This window comes from Canis lupus, chromosome 1, assembly GCF_048164855.1.
Source record: "Canis lupus baileyi chromosome 1, mCanLup2.hap1, whole genome shotgun sequence".
NCBI classification, from domain to species: Eukaryota; Metazoa; Chordata; class Mammalia; order Carnivora; family Canidae; genus Canis; species Canis lupus.
The window spans coordinates 101,429,451-101,457,103 of NC_132838.1; the positions used below are offsets into that span (position 1 = coordinate 101,429,451).

The following is a 27,653-nucleotide window of genomic DNA, read 5'->3' on the forward strand; positions in this document are numbered from 1 at the left end:
CGCGATCCTGGAGACCCAGGATCGAATCCCACGTCGGGCTCCCAGTGCATGGAGCCTGCTTCTCCCTCTGCCTGTGTCTCTGCCTCTCTCTCTCTCTCTCTCTATGTGACTATCATAAATAAATAAAATTTAAAAAAATATTTTAAAAAATATATATTTCCTAAATAAATGGAAACTATCATAATATCAATATAGTGATCAAAATGAGAAAACTTAATGCTAATCCAACAGTATTATGTATTTCAAAGATTATATTAAAATATCAGTTATTTATCTTATTTTTTTTCAAGTCCAGAATGAAATCCACTGTCATTAATTTTATTTATTTCTCATCTCAATTTAGATAGACAAATAGATTTGTTCTAGAGATTTTTTAAAAACAGCAATATAGGGTAGCCCCAGTGGCTTAGCGGTTTAGCGCCGCCTTCAGCCCAGGGCATGATCCTGGACACCCAGGATCGAGTCCCACGTCAGGCACCCTGCATGGAGCCTGCTTCTCCCTCTGCCTGTTTCTCTCTCTCTCTTTCTCTCTAATAAATAAATAAAATCTTTTTTAAAAAGTTTAAAATAAAAATAAAAACAGCAATATATTCAGGCATTGTTTTGTTTTTGTTTTTAGATTTTATGTATTTATTTGACAGAGAAAGAGAGAGAGAGCACAAGCAGGAAGAGCAGCAGACATAGGGAGAAGAAGGCTTCCAACTGAGCAGTGAGCCTGATGCAGGACTTGATCCCAGGACTCTGTGATCATGACCTGAGCCAAAGGCAGATGCTTAACCAATTGTGCCACCCAGATGCCCTCGGGCATTGTTTAAATGATTGTTATTATTTTCTATGATTACTACTATAGTTACTTATTATTTACATTATTTACTATGATTAAATGTTTCCTAGAGTTGATGAAGAATTATATATTCAATTATGAAAGCAAAACAATTCTAATAAAAACAAAACAAAGTACACTGAAAGGCACACCCTTATCACATTGCACCCTAGTGAAGAAAAAAAGGAAGATTGTGGAATAGCCAAGACGGAAAGATAGATTACCCAGAAAACAATGTCTTTAAACTGAGAGTGAAATATTAAAAGAAATGATGGAAAATAGAGGAGAATCACATAATGTTTTGAAGATTAGAAAGAACAGTACCACCCACTCAGGGTTGCATATAATTTTAAATGACCCTACAAGAATGGGACCATCAGGGCAGCCCCTGTGGCTCAGCGGCTTAGCACTACCTTCGGCCTGGGGCGTGATCCTGAGGACCCGGGATCGAGTCCCACGATGGGCTGCATGGAGCCTGCTTCTCCCTCTGCCTGTGTCTCTGCCTCTCTCTCTCTCTCTCTCTGTGTCTCTCATGAATAAATAAATAAAATCTTTTTTTTTTAATTTTTATTTATTTATGATAGTCACAGAGAGAGAGAGAGAGAGGCAGAGACACAGGCAGGGGGAGAAGCAGGCTCCATGCACCGGGAGCCCGACGTGGCATTCGATCCTGGGTCTCCAGGATCGCCCCCTGGGCCTAAGGCAGGCGCCAAACCGCTGTGCCACCCAGGGATCCCTAAATAAATAAAATCCTAAAAAAAAAAAGGACCATCATGAAAATACATGTAGATAAACACACAGTGTCTTACTACCAATGATGCTATCAAAATGGATTTCTAAAGTTGTACTTAAGAAAGAAAAGTTTTGCTGGACAAGAACAGGATATACATATGAATAAAACAAAAGCATTTGAAATAAAAGCATTCTGAAGCTTTGAAGAGTTTAAGAAAAGGGGTTTAAATAATTACTAATTTTAGATACTGACACAACAATGATGAAAGTTAAACTATACAAGGTAACCTCCAAGAAAAGTAGCAAAAGGGTTTTCTATACAGGTGGGGATTAAATTGATTTTAAACAAAAGGCAGAGAGAAAGCACAGAAAGAGGTATATAAATTTATGATTATGGAAAAATACAAAAGTTAGAAATTAATCCAATGCTTAAACATTTTAAAATTTAAGTAGATTGACTTTTTATTTTAAAAATCTCTTGTTAGACTTGTATGACCGCAAGTGGTGATCAGATAGGGTTTAATTGCTAAAGAAGCCTCAGAAGATTCAAAATGACTGATACCAAACTGCAGTTTATTGCAGGGAAAAGAATACAATATAGCAAAAACATTTAAGTAATATCCATTCCAAGCAAGGCCTGTCTCAGCAAAGTCTAGAGAAGCAAAGTCTAGAGTAGCTCTGGTAGTCTTCCCTCTATAAGTAGCTCTGCATGACTTTACTCTCAAATCAGGAACAACATGTAGACAGAACACCTGGGAAGCAGGGAACTCAAATGAAGTTTGAACCCTTCTGTTCCTATAGGCACATTCCCTCTGCATAATCAGCCTCAACAGCAGAGAACCTCAGGCACTCCCAGACCCCTAGTGAAAATCATCAATGTGATAAGCATCAATAAGTGCCATCAATAAACTTGTATAAAATGCCCCAATACTAACCTCTGAATAAAATCTTTTTTTTTTTTTTAAAGATTTATTTATTCAGAGAGAGCGCGAGAGAGGCAGAGACACAGGCAGAGGGAGAAGCAGGCATCATACAGAGAGCCTGATGTGGGACTTGATCCAGGGTCTCCAGGATCACACCCCGGGCTGCAGGCGGCACTAAACCGCTGCGCCACCAGGGCTGCCCTAAAATCTTTTTTAAAAATCTTGAAATAATTAAAAAAATAAAGAATGATTGTCCTGTCATAAAAATGCCAATGGTTACAATGGTAGACTGTTCTGCGAATTTTGTCTAGCTGGTCTAGAACCAGCCTGAGCTGTTTTGTTGAGAACAGTGAATAGCAGTGACTCATGGTCAAAGCATGCCACATACTGATAATTGGTATTGCTTTGTACTTACAAATTCAAGGTTAGATTCATTTATTCATGAGAGAGACAGAGGCAGAGACAGAGGCAGAGGGAGAAGCAGGTTCCATGCAGGGAGCCCTGGGACTCGATCCTGGAACCACGGGATCACACCCTGAGCCGAAGGCAGATGCTCAACCACTGTGCCACCCAGGTGTCCCAAGATATTTTATTTTTAAAGCAAGTCACAATACTAAGCTTTTGGCCCATTCTGCTAATGTACAAGCTACAAATGGTTGCTCAGCAGCTGAGGGGCACTCTTTACTAGCATGTTTGTAAAGTGAATAAAAATCCATATAAAACAAATACTCAATAGTTTCTATAGGAACACAGATAAGTGACCCTATCTCCTAGTCCTCCATATTGCATCCATGCCAACTTTACTTAGAAAACATTTCAAAACTACCAGTAATTAAGTTAAACAGTCCCCCCAAAAAATCCATAATTCAAGCTAAACTCAAAGTTAACAGCTACAGTACTGGCACCTACATGTTAATGCTAGCTGAAGCAGAGAGAACAGAGGGACACTTCATTCCTCTCTTCCAAGCACAGGACACAGAGTACTGACATCCTGCTCCTCCACCTCAGGTGAGAAGTCACTTGCTGCATCAGTTGCCATGTTGGCCCTGATATCACATAATGGAAGTTGACCTCTGGAACCCATTTAAAGTAGAAGCATCAGCAACAACGTAAGCACCCATTTTTCAAAGAGCATCTCATCGTCTACATACATCTCAGGCAAATCACAGCACTCAACAGTGCATGCAATCAAGGCTGTCACATGTCAGTCTCCATATGCTGGTTGAATAATACTTCTCATCTGGTTTGAGCATAGATATAGATCTATCCTAAACTTCAGTGTCTTCTGCTGACCTTCCATGATACCTTATTTTTTTAGACACCTAAAGTAAGACTCCTTTAGTTATTTCTGTTCACCTCACCCTCTTGGATAACTTTACTAATAAATGTTAAGAGCTGTCAGTGTTATGCACAAATCACAGGTGTTTTTCAGAGATAATCTCAAATCCCTTGCAGATAGTGTCAATGCAGTTACAGATGAAATTATAATTATTTCCGGACAACGAGGTGAGTTCATGGAATCTCAAACCTTTATCTTATTGTCCAGATGACCCCTTTCTACACCTGTGTGGATGTTGCCCCTGCAGTCGCTGTCCTGACATCAGACAGCAATTTGGTAAGTAGCTATTCTTTTCAAATAACTATTAAACTCTCAGAAGGAATAGAAGCCACCCCATCATCCCCTGTGTCCCGTAGGAAACAGTGTATAGATGAAACCATTCTGCCTGCTGAGGCTGGAACACCAACACACATAACCAGAGGCAGGCTGTTAGTGTTCTAAGGGATTTTGAGAAACGCTGTTGCCCTGTCCAGCTTTTCTGGGACTGCCAGACATTACCCCTCCATCTTTTCTGTGTCATGTGATCTCTACCTTGTTACTGACAAACCCACTGACCCTGAAAATATTTTCCTTAAGACTCTTCTCTGTAGATACATGAAGGGCAAAGAGATAACATTTGTCAGCTTCCACCCACTAATACTTGGTGGTGCTGGCATTTGCTTTCTTCATCTCTGGGAACTAGTGTGCCTAACTGGTCTGTAATAGAGCATCTCCAGAATTTCTACCCTCAGTAAACAGTAGGAGACTTCTAGCTCCTCTGTACAGAAATAAGTCTCTTTAAAGGAAAAGTGACTCAAAAACTGCACTTTTAAAAAGCGCTTGATATTCCTGTTCATTTAGTGATATATTAACCTATCTGTGCTCACAGGGCCTCTGCATCAAAGGGCACTCTGGCAGTTACCCCACCTGCCCACCCATAATTAATAAGGTGGTTTAGGGATCCCTGGGTGGCTCAGCAGTTTGGCACCTTAGGCCCAGGGCGTGATCCTGGAGTCCCGAGATCGAGTCCCACATTGGGCTCCCTGCATAGAGCCTGCTTCTCCCTCTGCCTGTGTCTCTACCTCTCTCTGTGTGTCTCTCATGAATAAATAAATAAAATCTTAAAAAAAAAATAAAGTGGTTTATTACTCCAGCATTCAAAACTCTAACCAGCTGGGTGCTTTTAATTAAGTTGTCCATAGAATACCTATGAGCAGAGAAGAGCTGAGCTTTATTCTCTCTGAATAACTGCAGTCCTTAGTGGACAGATGGGATCAGTAACCACAGTAGTTTTAGGATTCTCAGGCTCAGTTGAGGTCTAGGTAATACAAACTGTTCATTTTCACATAAAGTCAACTGATCTATTAATTCTCTAAATTCATTTCACAATTTAAAATAATTTGGCTCTTTCCCTTCTCTCTTAACTTAGTTTGCTTCATTGATTAATTCAATTTACTTTTACCCTAAATGTGCTTCCCTATATTTTTAAATATTTTATTTATTTATTTGAGAGAAAGAGAGAGAGAGAGAGAGAGAGAGAGAGAGAGAAGGGAGGGATCAGCAGAATCTGCCCTGAGCACAGAACCTGATACAGGGCTCAATCCTACAGCCCCAAGATCATGACCTGAGCCAAAATCAAGAGTGGGAGGCTCAACAAACTAAGTCACACAGATACCCCTCTTTTTATTTTAAGTGCTATTGTGTAAATTAGAGTATCTTCCTGGAAAGTTCTGTAGAAGCTGTGTGTGTGTGTGTGTGTGTGTGTGTGTGTGTGTGTGACACTGAAGTACACATTGCTCTCTGAAGCTATCTGCTGCTCCCCATATCTCCTCTATATCTATGAGGTGAGCACTCTTGTCAGCAGTGTGGGCTCTCTGAGAAGCATTTGGTTTACTTAGAAATATACGGTGCCTTCCCTCTTACTTGCCCTCCTGTCCTAGTTAATCATTTTCTCATTAGCTCTATAAAATACACTCACTGAAGTCCTCAGAATGCAAATCATTGCTTGGAGGATGTATTCTCTCATAACCTCTGATCCCACCAGAGGGTTTTATGTTTATCAAAATTCAGTTAGTTTTTTTCCCAAATTCTTAATTCCAATGTTACTTTAAAATTTTATCATTTGCTTAAGATAATGTTTACCAGTGGAATGCAATTGCAGGAAAAGTTTCTATTTAAGAGATTCCTTAAAAAATAGTGCTCACTTTGGCAGCACTTATACTTAAAATATAAACAAATAAATAAAAATAAAAGATTCCTCACTTTAAAAATTTTAGGCCCTAACAATAAAATTCAATATGAGTTAAAAGTGAGGGTTAAACTGTAAATGATTAGAATATAATATATAATCTTTGACATTTCATACTTAGATTTATGAAACATTTTGAAATTTTTAGTTCACTTACAGAATTCTAGTAATTAAATAATAATATTAATAATATTATAATATTATAATAATAGTAATTGTATTTAATTCACTTTTGTTTTTTATAAACACAAAGGATGATAAAATATTTATGGGGAGATCCATAGTAAAAATTTGACCATATAAGAAATTAGAGAAAATTATGTGCCTTAATGGTGAAATATCAAATATCACTTAACCTGAGTTTTCATAAACATATATGAGATGAGCATTTAATATGTGTTTATGGTTGTTTTCCTCCTAAAATGCTTTTTCATAAAATTTGCCAGAATTTTTGTCTGTTATCAAATTAATAGGGATACTGAAAATTGTCAGGACACCTTCCTCTATATAATTTATGTATTAAATATTTTAATTGGGCTGCATTAAAAATATTCAGTATCATTTTTTAAAAAGGTTTTACCTATTAGTTGAGAGAGAGCATGCGCTGCACAGGAGAGCACAAGCAGGGGTCAGGGAGAGGCTGAGGCAGAGGGAGAAGCTTGTTCTCTGCTGAGCAGGGAGGCGAGGGTGGGCTCTATCCCAGGACCCTGGGAACATGACCTCAGCCAAAGGCCGATGCTTAACCGACTGAGCCACCCAGGTGCCCCTCAAATGATATATTTGTGACCGAAAGCTTCAGAATGCAATTTTATTGACAAACACCAAAAACGGTCAAGTACTTTTCTTTGTCCCTGAGCCAACCAACTGAAGCTCACAAAAGTGACTTTAATACTTCAGCCTGCATTCGTTTAAAGGGCAGTAAGATAATGTTTATTCGCTTCCAGCTATCAGTGGCTATCCATTAGAGTTGGCTTCATAGAGTCTGAAATGCGGAAACACCTCAGTAATCAGGAGCACCAAAGACGTTGAGGGCGCTTAAGACTTCCCAGAAGTTGGCCCACCCCTTTAAGAAGGAGCGAAGTCGGGCAGTCCCGGGTGGCTCTGAGGTTTAGCGCTGCCTTCAGCCCAGGGCCTGATCCTGGAGACTCAGGATCCAGTCCCATGTCAGGCTCCCTGCATGGAGCCTGCTTCTCCCTCCACCTGTGTCTCTGTCCCTCTGTTTCTCATGAGTAAATAAAAAAAAAAAACTTTAAAACAAAAAAAAAGGAGCGAAGTCCTTCCCCCACCCTAGAAGTATAGGAGGGTCATTTCCCGTAGGCCTCGCTTTTGCTGTGCGACCATTGCTCTGGGAGTTTTTGGTGTTGGGCGCTCCTCTTTCAGACCTGCCCTGCCATTGGAACTACATTACCCAGAAGGCTTTGCGTTGAGCGGCAGCGGTAATACTCCAATGAAAATCCAGAAAGGGGACGTTTCCGTCAGGACAACGTCTTGAGGCGGGGCTTCCGTCGTTTCCGTGGCGGTCATTTTAGCGGTTCCAGGGTCTTTGGGCTCCGTCCGACGATCCGGAATACGGGTTGGGACTCAGGCGACGGACAGGGAAGGCTTAGGGTCGGGAACATTCGCTGCCTGCGAGGCCGGCCTGGAGACTTCGGTGCCCGGGACGGCCGGGTCGCTCAGCTGTCATCATTTCATTCCGTCCCCCGAGTCCGATGGCGGCGCCCGCGCCCAGGGACCCGGCGCAGGTAAACGCTAGTTCCCCGGGTCCTCGCCGCCATCCCCCCACCCAAACCCTCAAGGCCCGACCGCGGGGCGCCTGCTCGCGTGCCTGCGGCCCCGGCCCGGTATCCGGGACAGAGAGGCGCCGGTGGGCTGGGGCCTCGTGTGTTAGCGCGGGCGTGCTGGTGTGCGGGAGTGGGCTGCAGGGGAGGGGCAGGGGCTGCGGAGTGGGGGCCTGAGGCGGGAAGACTCTTCGGTCGGGGAACAGGGAACGTGAGGCGGGGTCACGCCGGAACTGGCGGGCGGAGGTGCGGTACCTCTGTTCCGAGGGTCCTGGGACCAGTGGTCTCCGTTAAGGTTTGAGATAGCTTTCAGAGTACGCTCAGTAGAACCGATTGTAGGGGTGATGGGGACATGGAGCGGGGGTGGGGATGGGTAGGCAGTGAGTCGTTTTCCAAGGACACAGCTAGTTGAGAGCCAGCACAGAGGTTGGCCAATCTGCCCGAGGTTACCTGGCTCTGGTGCCCCGCAGGGACACAGGGAAGGCCTGAGCCCCTGGAAAGTCGCCATGGCCACACCCCTTGAAGACCTGCCTCTTCCCACAGGTTTCCATGGTTGCAGAAGTGTTTTTGGAACCTACACAGGTAAGTGGAGGTGTTCCAGTCCCTCGCTGGTCCTGTCCCACATTTTGTCCAGATTTGTGGTATCATGAAATTCTTCATCTGACATTCTTCCCAGCGCTTGATTTTGGGGCCTCTGAAGAATCCTAGCTTAGGGTCAAGTCTAGGCCTGAGTTTTTTATGGAGGGGTTCCCATTTGGGGCCATCAAAGGAAAGAGATGTGAAAGCTTATTACAAAAACAGGTGTCGGTATGTGGAACTGTTCAGAGATGAGGCTAAGTCCATTCAGGTAACTGCAGGCCTCCTTTCTTTCTGGTGAGAACAAACTGGCAGTGGGCCAGAGTCGAGCTTGGAATAACTGCCTGTGAGGTTAGGCATCTATCTGGAGGCAAAGGAAGGTCTGGATCAGAGGGAGGTGATCTTACCTGGATCATAAAACACTCCATCTGGTTAAAGAGTGGGAAACAGAGTGAACACAGCAGTTAATGAGAATATAAGGAAAGAGCAGACATCAGTGACACTAGAGTCTGGTATGTCTTCTGATTTGGGGGTCTTGGGAGGAAGAGGGACATGGGGTAGATGTGTAGGGATATGGGTCTTCAGGAGTGAGGCCATTCCTGGTTTCATCTGTCTCTATCTTGGCAGGGAAGTGTGACTTTTGAGGATGTGGCCCTCTATTTCTCCTGGGAGGAATGGGATCTCTTAGATGAGGATCAGAGATGCCTGTACCATGATGTGATGCTGGAGAACTTTGTACTCACATCCTCCCTAGGTAAGGCCCTCACACCCGCCCCTGTGCCTTGGGCAAGTTTCTTCCTTTTTCTTTTCCACAGGGACAGTTCTGTCTCCCATCTGAACAATAGATACTGCTGCTTTCCCCAATCCCTGGGTAGGTGCTATGGTTTCTAGGGCTGGACTGAGTGAATGCCTATTTCTTTTTATTGCCACACCACCTGCTGCTTCAAACCCTCACAGGGAAGGATTCAGGATCAGTAGTCTTAATGTCAGCCTAATGAATCTTCCCTATTGAATGGTCTTGGCCTCCTTGTGGAAAATCATTTGACCATATATGCAAAGGTTTATTTCTGGGGATCCCTGGGTGGCGCAGCGGTTTAGCGCCTGCCTTTGGCCCAGGGTGCAATCCTGGAGACCCGGGATCGAATCCCACGTCGGGCTCCCGGTGCATGGAGCCTGCTTCTCCCTCTGCCTATGTCTCTGCCTTTCTCTCTCTCTCTCTGTGTGACTATCATAAATAAATAAAAATAAAAAAAAAAAACAGTTTATTTCTGAAGGGTTTATTCTATTGCATTGGTCTATATTTGTCTTTATGACAGTATCACAGTGTTTTGACTATGATAGCTTTGGAGTAAAATTTTAAATCAAGAAATGTGACTCCTCCAACTTTATTTAGTCTTTTTCAATATTGTACTGGCTGTTTGGTGTCCTTGAGATTCCATGTGAATTTTTCTATTACTACAAAAAAAAAAATTGGAATTTTGGTAAGAATTGCATTGGATCTGTAGATGGTTTGGGGTAGTGTTGACATTTTAACAGTATTAAATCTTTCAGATCTCGAATCTAGAAGTCTTTCCACTTACTAATGTCTTCTTTAATTCCTTTTAGCAATGTTTTATAGTTTTTTTGTGTTCATATTTTTTACTTTTTTTGTTAATTTCTAAGTATTTTATTCTTTAATACTATTATAAGTGGAATTGCTTTCTACATTTCCTATTTAGATTGTTCATTATTGGTGTATAGAAATACAGTTGGGTTTTTTATGTTATATTTGTATCCTGTTATTTTGTTGTTTTATTTTATTTTATTTTATTTTATTTTTTTAGATTTTATTTATTTATTCATGAGAGAGAGAGAGAGGCAGAGACACAGGCAAAGGGAGAAGCAGGCTCCATGCAGGGAACCCTATGTGGGACTCCATCCCGGATCCCGGGATCACACCTTGAGCCGAAGGCAGAGATGTTCAACCACTGAGCCACTCAGGCGTCCCAAATTCATTTATTTTAAAAGTTTTTTAATTCTTTAGGCTTAGTTTTTTGTGTATAATATATTCATAAGGATAGGTAATTTTACTTCTTTCGTTTAGGGTGCCTTTCTTCCTCCTTTTTTTTTTTTTTCCTTCTGTCTAGAGCTTCCAATACCATTTTGAAGAGTAGTAGTGAATGTTGGCATCCTTCCTAACCTTGGGAAAAAGCTTTCAGTCTATCACAGTTGAGTATATTAGCCATGTTGTAATCTTTTGCTTTTACTATGTTTAGGTAGTTTCCTTCTGTTCTTCATTTGTTGACTATTTTCATCATGAAAGGGTGTTAAATTTTGATAGATATTTTTTTTGCATTAGCTGAAATGATTATATATTTTTTTCCTCATTCTCTGAATGTAATGCATTACATTGATTAATTTTTGTATGCTGAAGCATCCTTTCTTCTAGAAATAAATCCCAGTGGGTCATGATGTATAATCCTTTACTATGCTGCTGAATTCAGTTTGGTAGTATTTTGTTGATTTTTTACGTCGATGAATCATCAAGTATATTGGGCTGTAGTTTGCTTGTAGTGGCTTTGTCTGTTTTTTATTAAAAAATGGTGTTAGTTCTTCATTAAGTGGTTGGCAGAACTCAGGAGTGAAACCGTCAAGTCCAGGGCTTTTCTTTGTAAGGAGGTTTTTGATTAGTGATTTAGTCTCCTTTTGGTATTCTCTTATAATCTCTTTTATTTCTATAGAATTGTAGTCATGTTCCCAGTATAATTTTTCATTTTACTATTTTGAGTCTTCTTTTTTTTTTTTTTTAAGCCAATCTAGGTAAAAGTTTGTCACTTTTAGATTTCATCTTTTATTTATTTGAGAGAGAGAGCACAAGTGAGGTTGGGGGAAGAGCAGAGGGAGAGGGACAAGCAGACTCACTTCTGAGCAGGGAGCCAAATATGGGGCTCGATCCCAGGACCCTGAGATCATGACCTGAGCAGAAGGCAGACATTTAGTGGACTGAGTCACCAAGGTGCCCCTTATCAATTTTTTTTTAGAGATTTTATCCTTTTAAGTAAGCTCTAAACTCAACATGGTGCTTAAACTCACAACCCCAAGATCAAGAGTCATGCATGTACCACTGACTGAGCCAGCCAGGCACCCCGAAAGTTTGTCCAAATTTTGATAGCTTTTTGAAAGAACCAGCTTTCAGTTTTGTTGATTTTTCTTTATTGTTTTTTCCTGTCTCTGTTTATCTCAATTCTAATCTTTATTATTTCCTTTTTTTTTTTTTTTTTCCTGCTGGTTTGAGTTACTTGGCTCTTTTTTGTAGTTCTTTCAGTTGTAAAGTTAAGTTGTTGATTCAAGATCTTTCTTCTTGGGACACCTGGGTGGCTCAGTGGTTGAATGCCTTTGGCTCAGGGCGTGATCCCAGGGTCCTGGGATTGAATCCCACATCAAGCTCCCTGTAGGGAGTCTGCTTCTCCCTCTATGTCTGCCTCTGTCTCTGCCTCTCTTTGTCTCTCACGAATAAATAAATTAAATCTTAAAAAAAAATTCTTTTTAATGTGTTTATGGCAATAAATTTCCCCCTTTAGTGTTGTTTTTCCTTCTTCACATAATTTTTGCTGATACTGGCTTTTCATTTGTCTCTAAAATACTAAAGTATTTTCTAATCTTTCTTGTGAGTCTTCTTTGACTCATTGGTTGTTTAAAAATGATCTGATTAATTTTCATAGATTTGTGACTTTTCCAGTTTTCCTTCTGTTTTTGATTTCTAACTTCATCTATTTTGGTTGGAAAGATACTTTGCCTGACTTCTGTCTTTTTAAATCCAATAACATTTCGTTTGTGGCTGAGCATATGGTTTCTCCTGGAAAATGTCCCCTGTGCAATTGAAACAAATATATATTCTGTTGCTGTTGGACGGAGTATTATGTATATTCTGCTAGGTCTGGTTGGTTTATTGTGTTGTTCAGGTCTTCTATTTGCTTATATTCTATAAGCAAATTATTGTTCTATATTATTGAGAATGGGGCATTGATGTCTCCAACTATTATTTTAGAACTGTCTGTTTCTCCCCTCAATTTCATCAATTTTTGCTTCATAGGTTTTGATGGTCTATAATTTAACAGAGATCTTTATTTGGTTATAGTTGCATAAGTGTTTATAACTGTTATCTTTTCTTATATATTGAAACTTTTATTAATATATAATATTTTCCTTTTCTCATAACCTTTTTTAACATAAAGTTTATTGTCTTATACTAATATAGCCACCCTACTCTTTGGATTACCATTTGCATGGAATGTATTTTTCCAAGCATTCACTTTCAATTTACTTGTGTCTTTGGGTCTAAAGTGAGTGTCTTGTGGACCACACATAGCTGGATCATGTTCTGTTATCCATTCTACCAATTTTGTCTTTGGTTTAGAGAGTTTGGTCTATTTACATTTATAGTAACTACTGATGAGGTACTTGTATCATTTTGCTCTTCGTTTTCTATTTGCCTTGTAGTGTTTTTTTTTTTTTTTTTTTTTGTCTCTCATTTTCTGCATTACTGTCTTGTGTTCATTTAACTTTTTTGTAGTGAAATGTTTTGATTTGTTGGGGTTTTCTTGTATACTTTCTAGAGCACTTTATTTTGGGGTTTTTGGTTTTTTGTGTTTCTTGAGGGCTTTTTTTGTTTTTGTTTTTAGTTAACCATGTGGTTCATTTAACATATAAAATTATAACACATAATTTGAATTTATACCGGCTTAGCTTCAATCATATTTTTTTAAACTCTGCTCCTGTACAGCGCTGTCCCCACCCCTTTTAGTTATTGATGTCAGGAAATTACATCTTGTGTGTGTTGCGTGTCCAAAAATTTAGACCTGTAATTGTTATTTATGCATTAATTTCTTTTTTTTTTTTAATTTTTATTTATTTATTATAGGCACACAGTGAGAGAGAGAGAGGCAGAGACACAGGCAGAGGGAGAAGCAGGCTCCATGCACCGGGAGCCCGACGTGGGATTCGATCCCGGATCTCCAGGATCGCGCCCTGGGCCAAAGGCAGGCGCTAAACTGCTGCGCCACCCAGGGATCCCATATGCATTAATTTCTTAAACATAGAAAACAAAAAGTGGAGTTATAAAAGCCAAGTTACTAGCTTTTATAATTGTATATTTAACAGAGATCTCTATTTGGTCAAATGGCTTTTTTTTTTTTTTGAAGATTTTATTTATTCATTCATGAGAGATACAGAGAGAGGCAGAGGCACAGGCAGAGGAGAAGCAGGCTCCATGCAGGAAGCCCGACGCGGGACTCAATCCCAGGACTCCAGGATCATGCCCTGGGCCGAAGGCAGGCGCTAAACCGCCGAGCCACCCAGGCATCCCTGGCCAAATGGCTTTGAGTTACTATCTAGTGTCCCAAAGGACCCCCATTAGCATTTCTTGCGGGACACATTTAGTAGCAAAGAACTCACTTGGCTTTTATTTATCTGCAGGGTTTTAAGTTTCTCTCTCATTTTTGAAGGACAGTTTTGCCTGTTATATAAGGTTTCTTTTTTTTTTTCTTTTTTCTTTTTTTTTTAAGATTCTTTTCTTCCTTCAGTACTTGGATATATACCCCACTGCCTCTGGCCTCTGTGGATTCTGATGAGAAGTCTGATAATCTTTGGAGATCCTTTGTATATGATGAGTCATTTCTGTCTTGCTGCTTTCAAGATTCTCTCTTTGCCTTTTGCTTTTGAAATGTAGAGTATAACGTGCCAACTGTGAGTCTCAGTTTTTATCCTGGTTCGAGTTCACTGAGCTTCTTAGATGTTAATGTTTGTATCTTCTGTCAAGTTGGTAAGTTTTCAGGTATTATTTCTTCAAATAAGCTCTCTGTCTTTTTGTTTCTCTCTTCTAGACAAACACATTGCATATATTGGTTTATGATGGTATCCCACACGTTCTTATATTTTGCTCACTCTTATGTTTTGCTCACTCTGGTCAATGCTTTTTCTTTCTTTCCTCAGATTTGATATCTTCAAGTTTACTGGTTTCTTCTGCCTACTCAGAGCTGCTTTTGTACCCTCTAGTGACCTCTTTCATTCAGTTATTATACTTTTCAGCTCCAAAATTTCTTTTTGATTATTTTTTTTCCTTTTTCCATTGATATTTCTATTTTGGTCATGCAACATTTTCTTGACTTTGTCCACTTTAGCTCTGAGCATCTTTTAGACAGATGTTTTAAAGTCCTTTTTGAGGACTTGTTTGTTTTTTCTTTAGAATGGGTTAAACTTTCCTGTTCTTTGTATGTCCTGTGTTTTGTTGTTGTTGTTGCTGAAACTTCGACTTTTGGAGATGGTTATTTGTTTGTTTAATGGTTGTAGGATTCTCTACTGGACATGAGTCTGAGGTGTAAACTTAAAGTCTTCTCTGTTTTTTTCTGAGACTGTGCCTTTCCCTGAAGGGGAAAATCATGTATGATGATTTTTTTATATTCCCCCATATATGTGATTTTGAATATCCTAGTCCTTGAATTTCTGCTTCCCACAGGGGAATAAGAGAAACATGAAGGGAGGGTGGTGAGAGGGGATAGATGTCTGCCCTTTAAATCCCCTGTAAAATTGCCTGTGTCAGCGAAGGAGATGTTTTGCAACAATGGCTGCCCACCGGTCACATCTCCACCAGCAGAAGCAGTAATCAGAGCACAGATCTGTGTTACTTGAAGGACAGGGTCCTTATTTCCCACCCTGGCTCCAGCAAGCTACTCTAGGAAAATGTGCATGACTACCTGCTCTGAGTTATACAAGTTGGGAGATGGATAACTTATACAATGCTGAGAGCTGAAATTGACAAAAATGAAAGCAATTTAGCATGTTGCAAGCCTTCACTAGACTCTAGAGTTGCAAAATAGTTACATCAGACTGATTCTGTCAGTGCATTTGTGGTCCAGGTGAGGAGACAGGCTCCTGGTGCTTACTGTCCCACCATCTTCATTCTAGCTGGGCCTTGAGGTACTTTTTATAGTATCTTTTCTGATTTGTTGTGTGCTGAGTTGTTCCAGGCCAATATTAACCACTGACCTGTCCTGTCTAACCCTTAGAATTTGGATCTTCCAGATCCCATGCTGTTGCTCAGCTGGGGTTAGGGGAAGAGTCCCCTGTGCTTCACAGCATGGATATAATTCCAGTCTCCACAAGATGGGCCCAGAGAGGGCCTGACCCAGGTGAATGTCAGCTGGAAGAGAATGTGATGTCAGAGCTTTGTTCAAATCATACCAGAACCTGTCATATTTGACTTGTGTCTCGGTGCCATTGCTGGTGGCCACAGCTGACTTCTACCTTCCTTTCTCTCTTCTTGACACTTTGCTGACTTATCATTTTTATGCTTTTTCCAGCCCCAGGCTAATCCCCACCTCTCTGAACCTTTTTTCTCATTCCTCACACTCTTATCTCAATAGTGATTTTCAACACTGTTGTGTTCTAAGTGTACACATATCTTTCAATAATTTTTTTTTTTTTTAAGAGAGGGATGGAGGGGAAATAGAGAATCTTAAGCAGTTTCCATGCCCAGTGTGGAGCCTGATGTGGAGCTTGGTCTCAGATTGAGATCACAACCTGAGCCAAAATCAAGAGTCAGATGCTTAACCAACTGAGCCACCCAGGCACCCCATCTTTTTTTTAATTCTTAAAACCGGTTGCTTTGTTCCAGTCAGATTTTCCTACGTGTAGACATAGACATCTACATAGCACCACATGTCACCAGCAGATGTAATCGTGCAAAAAGGCATTAACAGTAGATGATGTGTTCACCCCAGCCCAACCCTTTCCTTGTATCCTGTGCCTAGTGAGGCCTTCCCAATTCTGTGACCTTGAGGACCCAGTAGTACAAATCAGCTGCTTCCAAAACCTAACCCCAACTTCCTTTTCCTGGAAACAGTTCCTTATACTGGTTCTTTAATTTGTCTGATGTACATTTGTAATGGATTTTGCCCCTTCCCAATAAAGTTGACATGTATTTCATCATCACTTCTTTGCTTTCAGGTTGTTGGCATGGAGTGGAAGATGAGGAGGTACCTTCCAAAGAGAGCATTTCTGTAGGAGTGTCACAGATTGGGACTCTTAGGTCAGGTTCATTTCCACAGAAGGCTCAGCCCTTTGAACTGCGTGGCTCGATCTTGGGAAACATTTTGCATTTGGCTGAACACCAGGGCACATATCTTGGGGAAAAACCATATGCATGTTGGAAACAATTCTTTGTAGCTGCCAACCTTCAACAATACCAGGGTCAGCACACTAGAGAGATACCCGTTAGAAGTCATGTGGACAGAGGTTCATTTATAAAGAACTGTACAGTCCATGTGTCAGGGAAGCCCTTTCCCAGTGAGGAGACAGGGAAGGACTTCTTAGCCAGCATGGGATTTCTCCAACAGGTCACTCCTACTGGGGAGAAGCCAAACAATGAGTGTGAGGCTGTCTTTCACAGTGGAAAAAGTCATCACAACTGTGGAGAATGCAAGAAAGCCTTCAGCTGCACAGACATACTTGCTCAGGACCAGAGAGTCATCACTAGAGAAGGACTTTATGAATGTGGCAAATGTGGGAAAGCCTGTACCCGAAGATGTAACCTCATTCAGCACCAGAAAGTCCACACTCGAGAAAGGCCTTATGAATGTAGTGAATGTGGGAAATTCTTTACCTATTATTCCAGTTTCATTATTCATCGGAGAGTTCACACAGGAGAAAGGCCGTACGAGTGCAATGAATGTGGGAAATCTTTTAGCCAAAGCTACAGCCTCAATAGCCATAGGAAAGTTCACACTGGAGAGAAGCCTTATGAATGCAGGGAATGTGGAAAATCTTTCAGCCAAAGGTCCAACCTCATTCAACATCAGAGAGTTCACACTGGAGAAAGGCCTTATGAGTGCAGTGAATGTGGGAAGTCTTTTAGCCAAAACTTCAGTCTCATTTACCACAGGAGAGTTCACACTGGAGAAAGGCCTCATCAGTGCAGTGAATGTGGGAAATCCTTTAGCCGAAGCTCCAGCCTCATTCACCACAGGAGACTTCACACTGGAGAAAGACCTTATGAGTGCAGTAAATGTGGGAAATCCTTTAAGCAGAGCTCTAGTTTCAGTTCGCATCGGAAAGTCCACACAGGAGAAAGGCCTTATGAGTGTGGGGAATGTGGAAAATCCTTTAGCCATAGCTCCAACCTCAAGAACCACTGGAGAGTTCACACTGGAGAAAGGCCTATTGAGTGCAGTGAATGTGGAAAGTCCTTTAGCTGTAAATCTAACCTTGTTAAACACCTGAGAGTTCACACTGGAGAAAGGCCTTATGAGTGTGGGGAATGTGGAAAATCCTTTAGCCAAAGCTCCAGCCTTATTCAACACCGGAGAGTTCACACTGGAAAGAGGCCTATTGAGTGCAGACAATGTGGGAAATCCTTTAGCTCCAAATCTGACCTCATTCAACACCAGAGACTTCATACTAGAGAAAGGCCTTAGATGTACAGAGATGTGCAGTTTCCTTTAAGATAATTACACTGGAGGAGAGAAGTTGTGAGGAAGCCATCTACCTAAATTTAAGCCCATACTACTGAAAATCCACAGTGAGGAGATCTCCCTTTAGTTGAAGAATGTGTGAATCTGTAAGGAGTTGTGTTAAGCTTCCTAACCTGTCCAGGGCTCTTGCCAGATTTATGTCAGTCTTGGCTTTTGTGGAAGTGTTTTGTCACATCTGCCACTCAGCAGGTTCACAGTGTGCATCAGATACGTTATATACCCCTGCAATGTGCTCAGGGAAGCTGACCTCTTTGCCTCCCCTTTTGCTGGAGGAAATCATGTTAGTCTTAGCCCTTATAGGGTCTTCATTCTCTTCTCTTGTAGAAGTTAGGGCATGGCTCAGTGGACCCAATCTGAGTTCTGCTGGTAACTTGCCAAGAAGGACCACATTTTCTAGGATGTGCTAGTTATGTGTGATACTCCTCTTGGATTTTCCTATCTTCCAAGTCACCAACCTGGGAACTCCCTGCCTAATATTGCATTGGACTTTGCAATAATAAAGAGATTATTTAAGCCACCTTTGATCTTGGAGTTCTATTCACTGTGTGAGGTGAATTGGAAACAGCTGGGCTTTTCAGCATTAAAGAGCAAACAGCTTTATTGGGGTTCCCAGTGTTTTTGTGCCTCAGAGATGACCATCTGATGAAAGAAAATAGCTCTTTCCAGCTTTGGCTTAATTTACATTGTTGCCTGAGGTCTCCTAGGAAAGACAGCAGGGCCTTATCCTAATTTGTGGACTGGCTATCAGGATTTTTTTGTGTGTGTGGGCTCAGAACACCGTGAAAAGTCAGGAAGTTGTGACAACCTTCAGTGCTTCTGAAAACTACATGAATTTTCTTTTTCACAGTGGATGTCACATAATGGTCAGTAGTGTTCAGGGGAATCTCTAGATCCTATGAATGAGCCATGTCCCCTAATTCCCAGAATTCACTAGGCTAGTGTCATGGTGAGAATTCAAGGCCCCGGAGAAACCATAATTGGTACAGTAACACTGCAGCGGAGAAGACTCCAGCAAAGTAGATGGCACGTGCCTCTTCTAACATTGCATCAACAAATGATCCAATGACTGTGACTGCAGGATCAGTGTGCACAGAAATTCTCAGGATCTCCATGTATGTGCATCTTTTGTGGCTGAAATCTTTGTCAAAGAAAATAAACTATCGGTTTTGTGGATTCCCATAGCCTTTCTGGTATGTTCACCTAAAGGCCATTTCTACACAGATAGGAAAACAAGCAGAGAAAGGAGATCCCTTAGTTCCTCAATGTGGCTCTGTGACCTAGCCAGCATTCCCGTTGACTTTGAAATAGATTTAATTGCTCATATTTGCTACCAAGGCAAGGCTGCTCCTCCTCCAAGGTTATTAGGAAAGAGAGTCAATATGGGGCTACCAAACCTGATTTTATGAAAAGAGAGAGAGATACAGGGTTTTGTGGTTTTTTGGGGGGGTTTTTTGGAACTATCTTACAGAACTTTATTCAGGTGTAGTTGTCATGCAAAATAGTGCACCTATTTGAGGTGTACAGTTAAGTTTTGCCATACATATAAACCCACAAAACTTGATCATAATCATGATTGTGAACATGTCTGTCACCCCTAATTTGCCTCATGTAATTTTATAATGTCTTTTCTCTCTACAGGCAACCTTTGACTTACCTTCATTTATAATAAATTTGTATTTTCTAGAATTTTATATGATCTGAGTCATAAAATGTTCATTTTTTTTTCCTGGTTTCATGATTTGTAATTATTTTGAGATTCTTCAGTGATGCTTACATAATTATTTTGCTCTATTGCTGCATAGTATCTTTAACATGGATATACCATTTGTTTATCCACTCATCTGTTAGAGGCCTTTAGGTACCTCGTCTTGGCATTGCAAATAAAGCTGCTAGAACATTTGTGTATAATTTAATATATATATATATGTATTTTTCTCTTTTCTTGTGTTATAACTCAAAGTAAAATGCCTGAGTCATAGGATAGGTGAATGTTTGAATGTTTAACTTATTAAGAAACTACCAAACTGATCTAAAATGATTTTTTTGCTTTTGCATACCCACCAGGAGTGCATGAGTGTTCCAGTTTTCACACTCTTGCCAGCACATGGTATCAGTCTTTTCATTCAGTCTTTTGAATTTACCCTTTTAACAAGCAAGAAGCAATTTTAACTGCATTTCCCTAAGGATTTATGATGTTGAAAAATTTTTTCTTCTGTTCATTTGTCATCTGTGTATCTTCTTGATAAAATGTCTGTTCATATCTACTGCCTGTTTTCTTTTTTATGAATTGTGGCTGTTTTCTTTTTTATTAACAAAGAGACCATTTATTTTTGTTTCTCTGGTGTTTTTTATTATGTACAATGTAATGATTATATACACCACACACTTTTAAGTTTAATCTGAATTATTTACATGTTTTCTATTGTGTTCTTAAGTCTGGACTTTCAGTAATATATGTAAATCCTGGTTTGTAGTGTCTTTTTTTTTTTTTTTTTTTTTGTAGCGTCTTTCAAGTTCTCTGGTGTAAGTACTCCCACTATGGCCAATTTCAAACTGTCAGTGTGATGTCACTGAGCACAGTTGGGAAAAATTCCCAGAGGCACACCATTCTATTTTCCACACTTCTGATCCAGTAACTGCTAGTAACCTGTAGAACATAGATGATCATAAAGCATACTAAAATCATGAAGAAGTGACAAGTTTTAAAGATTTGTTTAATAGAGCTGTAGTTGGCAACTATAAACTGCACATAGTTAAGATACACATTTTAGTGTTTTGAGACATCCTTAAGACCCTTGAAACCAAAATTTCATTGAAAACGTAAAGATCTATGATACTGACAATAATTAGGTTAAATACTTCAGTTCAAGAAACAAAAACAAAGCAGGCAAGCTATTTGAAATACAGGAAATTCTTGGGAAAAAGTAAAACTTTGGTGTTTTTTTTTTTTTTTCACAAAGGATCAGCAATTACCAATTGAGATGCAATTTGCCAACATTTTATTTTGGGATCAAAGCCTGTTTTCATTATGAACCCTCTGGAAATTTAGATCTTCATTTTTGTTTACAGGAAAACTGAATAATCCAGCATAATTCTCAGCTTGGGGTTCCATAAAAGGATTGGGAAATCTCGATTTGAAAACATTCCAAAGGAACATTTAGAGTTTAAAGTGCTATTATCCTCTCAACATTCTTGATATTATCACCCATATTTAACTGAGGAGCAAGGCTTCGCTTCTAATTTCTAAATTTTTCCAGTGCAGATAAATTGTTTATTGAAATCTCTCATATTTCAGTTGCCCATGTTTGGTATGTTTTTTTTTTTTTAATTTTTATTTATTTATGATAGTCACACAGAGAGAGAGAGAGGCAGAGACATAGGCAGAGGGAGAAGCAGGCTCCATGACCGGGAGCCCGACGTGGGATTCGATCCCGGGTCTCCAGGATCACGCCCTGGGCCAAAGGCAGGCGCTAAACCGCTACGACACTCAGGGATCCCGGTATGTTTTTTTAATAACAATATAAGCAGCACTCATGTTTGGAGAAGATAATAGCTGTCTATTGTCTCCCTGCCTCAGATCCAGGGCTAGGTCTCAGAGAACACATCTCACTAGCTGTAATCACAGCTGTCCCTGGGCATCTGGCAGGGGCTAAATGTGTTTGTGTAAATTTATCATGTATTTATTTTTTAATTTATCATGTATTTAAATGAGAACTTTAAAGTAAATTCAAAAATGAAATGAAGCAGTAGGCAAAACCACAATTGAATCTTTTTTTTTTCTTTTTTTTTTCTTTTTCTTTTTTTTCACAATTGAATCTAATAAGAGAAAAGAAACAAAAAGGGCCAGGAATCATTTTGAAGACATACCAAGAATATAACATACAAATTAGGTAAGGTTCATTAACTTATAGGAAGTAGCCATTTTGTTTACATCTGAGAAACCACAATAGATATTTAAGAATCCTCAGAGAAATGTCATCTCATGGTAAGTTACTGCTACCTTGGTCCCATCCATTAAAGTTCCTATACTCACATAATTGAAACAAATGAAGCCATTCAGTCATCTGCTGGCAAATATTTTGTTCTATATGTTCCATTCAGTGCCTAGTTCAACAACCTTTCAATCACATTCACTCTCAATGATGAATCCAACAGTTTATCAGTTTACTCAGTTTTCCATGGGATACCTTTGAAGTTCAGCCATCACATACAGCCTCTACTGGCAAAACCCTAATTAGTTTTAGCTGTCCTGAGGTACCCATATATAGCAGTACATTGATGACATCCTCCTGTGAGGGAACTTACTAGGCATACAAGACAAACAATCACTGTTGCACTTACAGAGAGTAGATGGTCTGTTGCCCCCATCCCCATAAAGTTCAGGGTTATGCCACTTCAGTGAGTCTTAAGTTCATCTAGTATGCCTAAGGGCCACTCTATTCCTGATGTTGCTAAAAGGCAACATCTAGTCAGGAGTTGAATGCTCCAATCAGTCTCAAGCAGGCCAACCTACTGAGTCTGGCTTCTGAAGGCAAAGTATTCTCCATTTACAAATACTACTAGTTTATTTGTGCACTCACCCACAAATCAGCCCGCTTTGGGGACCTTTACAACAAAAGGCCCTGGATTCAAGTCAGATGGCCATACAGCAGCTCACCTTTTACTTGCCTCCTGGCAACCATGTGGTGGAAGTTCTGGTGCTCACCTCCTATGTTTGTTAGAATCTGTCCTACTCATGCTGGCAGTAAGTTACCTGTAGGCTTTTCTGATAGAGAAAGCTGCCTTTTTTTTACTCCACATTACATGCCCTTTGAGCAACCACTGTTGGCTGCTTACTGAGCCCTTTTGGAGATGGAGGCTTTCAGAGGACCTGAACCTGTGGCACTCTGCCCTCAGTTACCAATTATTTTCTGGGTTATGAAGGCTACACCCCACAAGCTCAGCATGAACATCAAGGTTTTGATAAGGGATGGAGCCAAACCTAGACCCACTGGTGTATCCCACCTGATGGAAGAGGTGGTCTTACCTGTCCTCAGTCTCTAGCCAGATGCCACAGTGATGAAGGAGGGCACCCTTCTGGGTATGATCATCTCACTATCAAATGCTCCTTTGGCTCTCTGCCAGAGTTATTTGGCACCCTGCTAAATGCTGATTTGCTTAGCCTACACCACAAGCTTAGCCAAATATTCCTGGCTATAAAAAATACTTAATTTCTAATGCCTATAATAATCTTACTCAATAAATAGAGATTATGTGTCCAAGACTCACACACAGCAGTGTGAATAGCAGAGAGGTCAAAGAGAACTAAAACTGGACATATCTAATAAGATATTCCACTAAGGAATGCAGGTTCCCTCCAACCACATAGACCTGAAATGGGAACATCACCCAGTCCACACTAAGCCCATGTGGTTAGTGGGCCCTTAGTGCCTCAGGTTAAAGCACTCATACAAAACAAATACTATTGCCCAGCCTTCTGGCTTCTCATAGCTTGACTATACCTACTTTGAGTAGGTAATAGCATGGGCCTGGAACCCTGCAGGCCATAAGCAGACCCCATCTGGCAATGCAGCAGCCATCTGGTTATATTTTGGCACACTGACACCTATGGCCTCTTAAACACCACTGCTCTACCAACCACTAGTTAGCACCATGATTTTGTTCCCATCTCAATGGCAAAATGTTGTACAGTTGGACATGCCATAAGTTTCTCTTTCAGCTGACCAAACATGCTGAAGCCTATTCAGATGATCTTAAAGAAACGTTGGCCATAGCACTACCCACACCCTATTGATCTCTTTGGATGGATACATTTCCATATCTAAACCTTGATTGTTCTAGTGGCCTTTCCTTTTAAAACCAACTCAAACTAGTCAGGATGGTCACTATAATGTCATGACCAAAAATGCTTACTGACAATATAGAAATTCTTGGTTGCCCATGTCAAATGCTAAGCTCAAAATTTTAGCTCCCAAGGACTATTTTTACCCATTTCTGCAGGCATATATTGCTCCACCTCGGATTTCTCTTAATTTGACTTGCACCATCTCCATTTGGGTGCTAAATATAACCTTTTGACCCCCTGCCAAAAAAGTTCTGTATCTTTATTGTGGAGGTAGTTAATGAATCCACACATATAAAATTGCACAGGACTACACACACACACACACAAGTACATGTAAAATGGTAACTTTGGGAAAGATCCAAAGATTAAGTTCCTGATTTTGATATTAAGATTATGTCCGATGTTACCATAGGGTAAACTAAGTGAAAGATATTACAACTTCTTGTGAATCTATAATTATTTTAAAATAAGGCATTTAAAAAAAATCATGTGTTTATTGTGTTAAATCCTTCCCATACCTTCCCAGATCAGTCAGAATAAAATCCAGATTTTCATTATAGCCTATGAAAAACCATGTTCATCAGTCCCTTTCCCCTCATCCCTCCAACCATCACTCTCCTCTTCCAGCTCTACTGGCATTCACTTGATTCCACAAACAAGCCAAGCTCTCATTGACTTTGGGGTCTTGGCACATGCTTTTCTCTTTGCCAAGAATTTTCCTTCACCTTTGCACTGGGATGGGGTCTTCACTGGGCTGTATAATATCATCTGTTATTTAATGTCTGCTTCACATTCTGTGCTGTACAATTTTATGTTCATTATTCTTATTTTACAGACATGAATCTTGAAGCCTAGGGAGAGTAGACATGACCAAGGTCAGCCAGTTGGTAATGGGCACAGCTGTACCCACCATCAAGCACTTAGCTATTAGCCCTCTACCCCTCTTCACACATGAACTAGAAGAAAGTAAGATAAAGAGCCAAGAAATCCAGTTCTAAGCTTCATCTTTAGTTAAGACATCAAAATCTTGAAGTTAGGTTTACTTCAAAAAATAATGGAATAAACAATACGGAAATGCAAAAGACCTATAAGAGTCAAAATGTTTTCTTTAAAGTAGAACAAATCTGGACCTTAAAAATCTGATTTCAAAACTTAATATAAAGCTATGGTAATGAGAGTGTGGCATTATTCTGAAGAAAAAAAAAAGTGTGATATCCTCAGTCACAAAAAAACCCACAAAAACCCCTCAACTCTACCCTCAGAATATTCACAGATAACCCAAAATGGAACATAGACCTTGATATAAGAAATAAAAATATATACCATCTCAAAGGTAACATCGCAGTAATGCTTTTTCGTCCTTGCTTTAGGCCAAGATTTTTTTACATGGGAAAAAAACAAACACAAACCATAGAAGAAAAATATAAACTAGACTTTAATAAAATTTTAAAATTCTTGGGATCCCTGGGTGGCGCAGCGGTTTGGCGCCTGCCTTTGGCCCAGGGCGCGATCCTGGAGACCCGGGATCGAATCCCACGTCGGGCTCCCGGTGCATGGAGCCTGCTTCTCCCTCTGCCTGTGTCTCTGCCTCATTCTCTCTCTCTGTGACTATCACAAATAAATTAAAAAAAAAAAAAAAAAAAAAAAAAAAAAAAAAAAAAAATTTTAAAATTCTTGTAGTTCAAAAGATCCTGTCAAGAAAAGGAAAACCAGCTACAGACTACAAAAAAAATATTTGCAAAACCTTTATCTGATAATAGATGGGTAACCAGAATATCTGATAAGACAAACATTAAAAATTAGGCAAAATATGTGAACACATATTTCACTGAAGATATATGAATGGTAAATAAGCATATGAAAATAAATTCAGCATTATTAATATTTAAGGAAATACAAATGAAAACCACAATGAGATACCACTACGCATATTCATTTCATGGGAAACATTAAAAGACTGACAGAACATTAAAAGTTGAAGGTATAGGGATCCCTGGGTGGCGCAGCGGTTTGGCGCCTGCCTTTGGCCCAGGGCGCGATCCTGGAGATCCGGGATCGAATCCCACGTCAAGCTCCCGGTGCATGGAGCCTGCTTCTCCCTCTGCCTGTGTCTCTGCCTCTCTCTCTATCACTGTGTGCCTATCATGAATAAATAAAAATTAAAAAAAAAAAAGGTTGAAGGTATAAAAAAACCAGGACTTTCAGACACTGCTGGCGGGATTGCAAAATAATAACAATACATTTGGAAAACACTGGCAGTTAACAAAATTAATCATCCACTTATCATTTGATGTGAACTTCTACCTAAATATAGCCACAAGAGAAATGAAAACTTGTATTTACATTTTCCCAGAAACTTTATTCTCAAAGCCAGACACTAGATAACAAAAACAAACATCCATCCACAGATGAATGGTAAAAAATTATGTTATATTTATAAATGGAAAACTCCATCAAAATAAGGGAATGAATTACGGATACAAGGAAAAAAACCATGAGTATCAAAAGCATTATAATTAGTATGAATGTGTGCATCATCTTTATCAATAACTGTCAGAGAGATCAGAAGCCCTCCTACATCTTTATCAATAACTGTCTTAGAGAGTACAGAAGCCACCCTATTGCGACGGGATGTTTACATCTAAAGAAAACCACATGAAGTTTGGGATGTGGCCCTGTGTGCCCAGTTCTGATGGGCCAACCTATCAGAAAGGAATACAAAATATGTTCCTCTTCCTCTGAACTGACGGCAGGAAGATTGAGGGCGCGACTAGGAAATGGGAGAGAAAAACTGATTCTTCTGTCTGAGCTCTACTAAATGCAAAAAGATTGAGGAGATGGGAGAGAGCTTTTCAGTTCTCACTGGTCATATCCACCAAAGTATCAATCTCCCTTTCCCGCCTGTTCTGTCTCAGACTCTGCCCCATCTGCTTCACTTTATATGAGCCGCACCATTTCCCAGTGTGGAAATTCTGCCCTCTCTCTGCCACTCCTGCCACCCTCTGTACATACATCCTCTGGTCACATCGTCATGGTGCCCACAACAATGGTCACCTGTGCATCCTTGTTCTTGTCCCCTGATTCACCCATAGTGTGTGTCTTTCTGCTGCATCCCTGAATTTCTTCTACCACCTCCTCTCACATGCCTCAGAGTCCAACAACTTCAGGATCTCATGTCCATGCCCAACTTAAACCACTGAAACTGCTACCCATGTGTCTTCTGCTGGGTCATCACAAAATTTTCCCCTCTTTTGGGGACTACTTGCATCTAGATCTTGGTAACTCTCATTTTCTTTATGTATTCCACAATAATGTTTAGTAGCATTACGTGTTAGCCACTGATTCAGAGGCATAAAGCAGAAGAATATTCCTTCCCACAGTTAGATCATGACCTTTACTCTTTAAAAAAAAAAAAAGATTTTATTTATTTATTCATGAGAGACAGAGAAAGAGAGGCAGAGACACAGGCAGAGGGAAAAGCAGGCTCCATGCAGGGAGCCCGACATGGGACTCAATCACGGGTCTCCAGGATCTTCAGCCTGGGCTGAAGGCAGCACTAAACCGCTGAGCCACTCACGCTGCCCAGACCTTTTCCACTTCTATGCTTTCTACTTGATTCTTGTATCCTTTGCCTTTCAGATATCATCTTCAATCTTATCATCTGACTCACTAGTTAAGCCTTTAAATATCTCATTCTCCTATTTATTCTAACTAGTCCTATCTTTATAAACATTTTCCATGATAAATATTTTCCTATTTTTTTAAACATATCTTCTTCTTCCTATGATCTTTGTTTCTCTTCATCTCCGTGATTTTTAAAAAAGATTTATTCATTTATTTTAAAGAGAGAGCAAGCAAGCAGGGAAAGGGGCAGAGGGAGAAAGAGAATCCTGAAGCAGACTTG

At 40.2% G+C, this 27,653-nt stretch overlaps 1 protein-coding gene across 1 annotated transcript in view; it reads left to right on the forward strand.

The window, feature by feature from the left end:
• Positions 1–7,535: 7,535 nt before the first annotated feature.
• LOC140606521 (uncharacterized) overlaps positions 7,536–27,653 on the forward strand; it is a 35,916-nt gene continuing 15,798 nt past the window's right edge. Inside the window, exons 1-4 of the mRNA XM_072780079.1 lie at positions 7,536–7,786; positions 8,366–8,404; positions 9,026–9,152; positions 16,382–17,840. Coding sequence (XP_072636180.1) covers positions 7,754–7,786; positions 8,366–8,404; positions 9,026–9,152; positions 16,382–17,840 — 1,658 coding nt within the window. The 5' untranslated portion in view covers positions 7,536–7,753. The remainder of the gene's footprint in view (positions 7,787–8,365; positions 8,405–9,025; positions 9,153–16,381; positions 17,841–27,653) is intronic.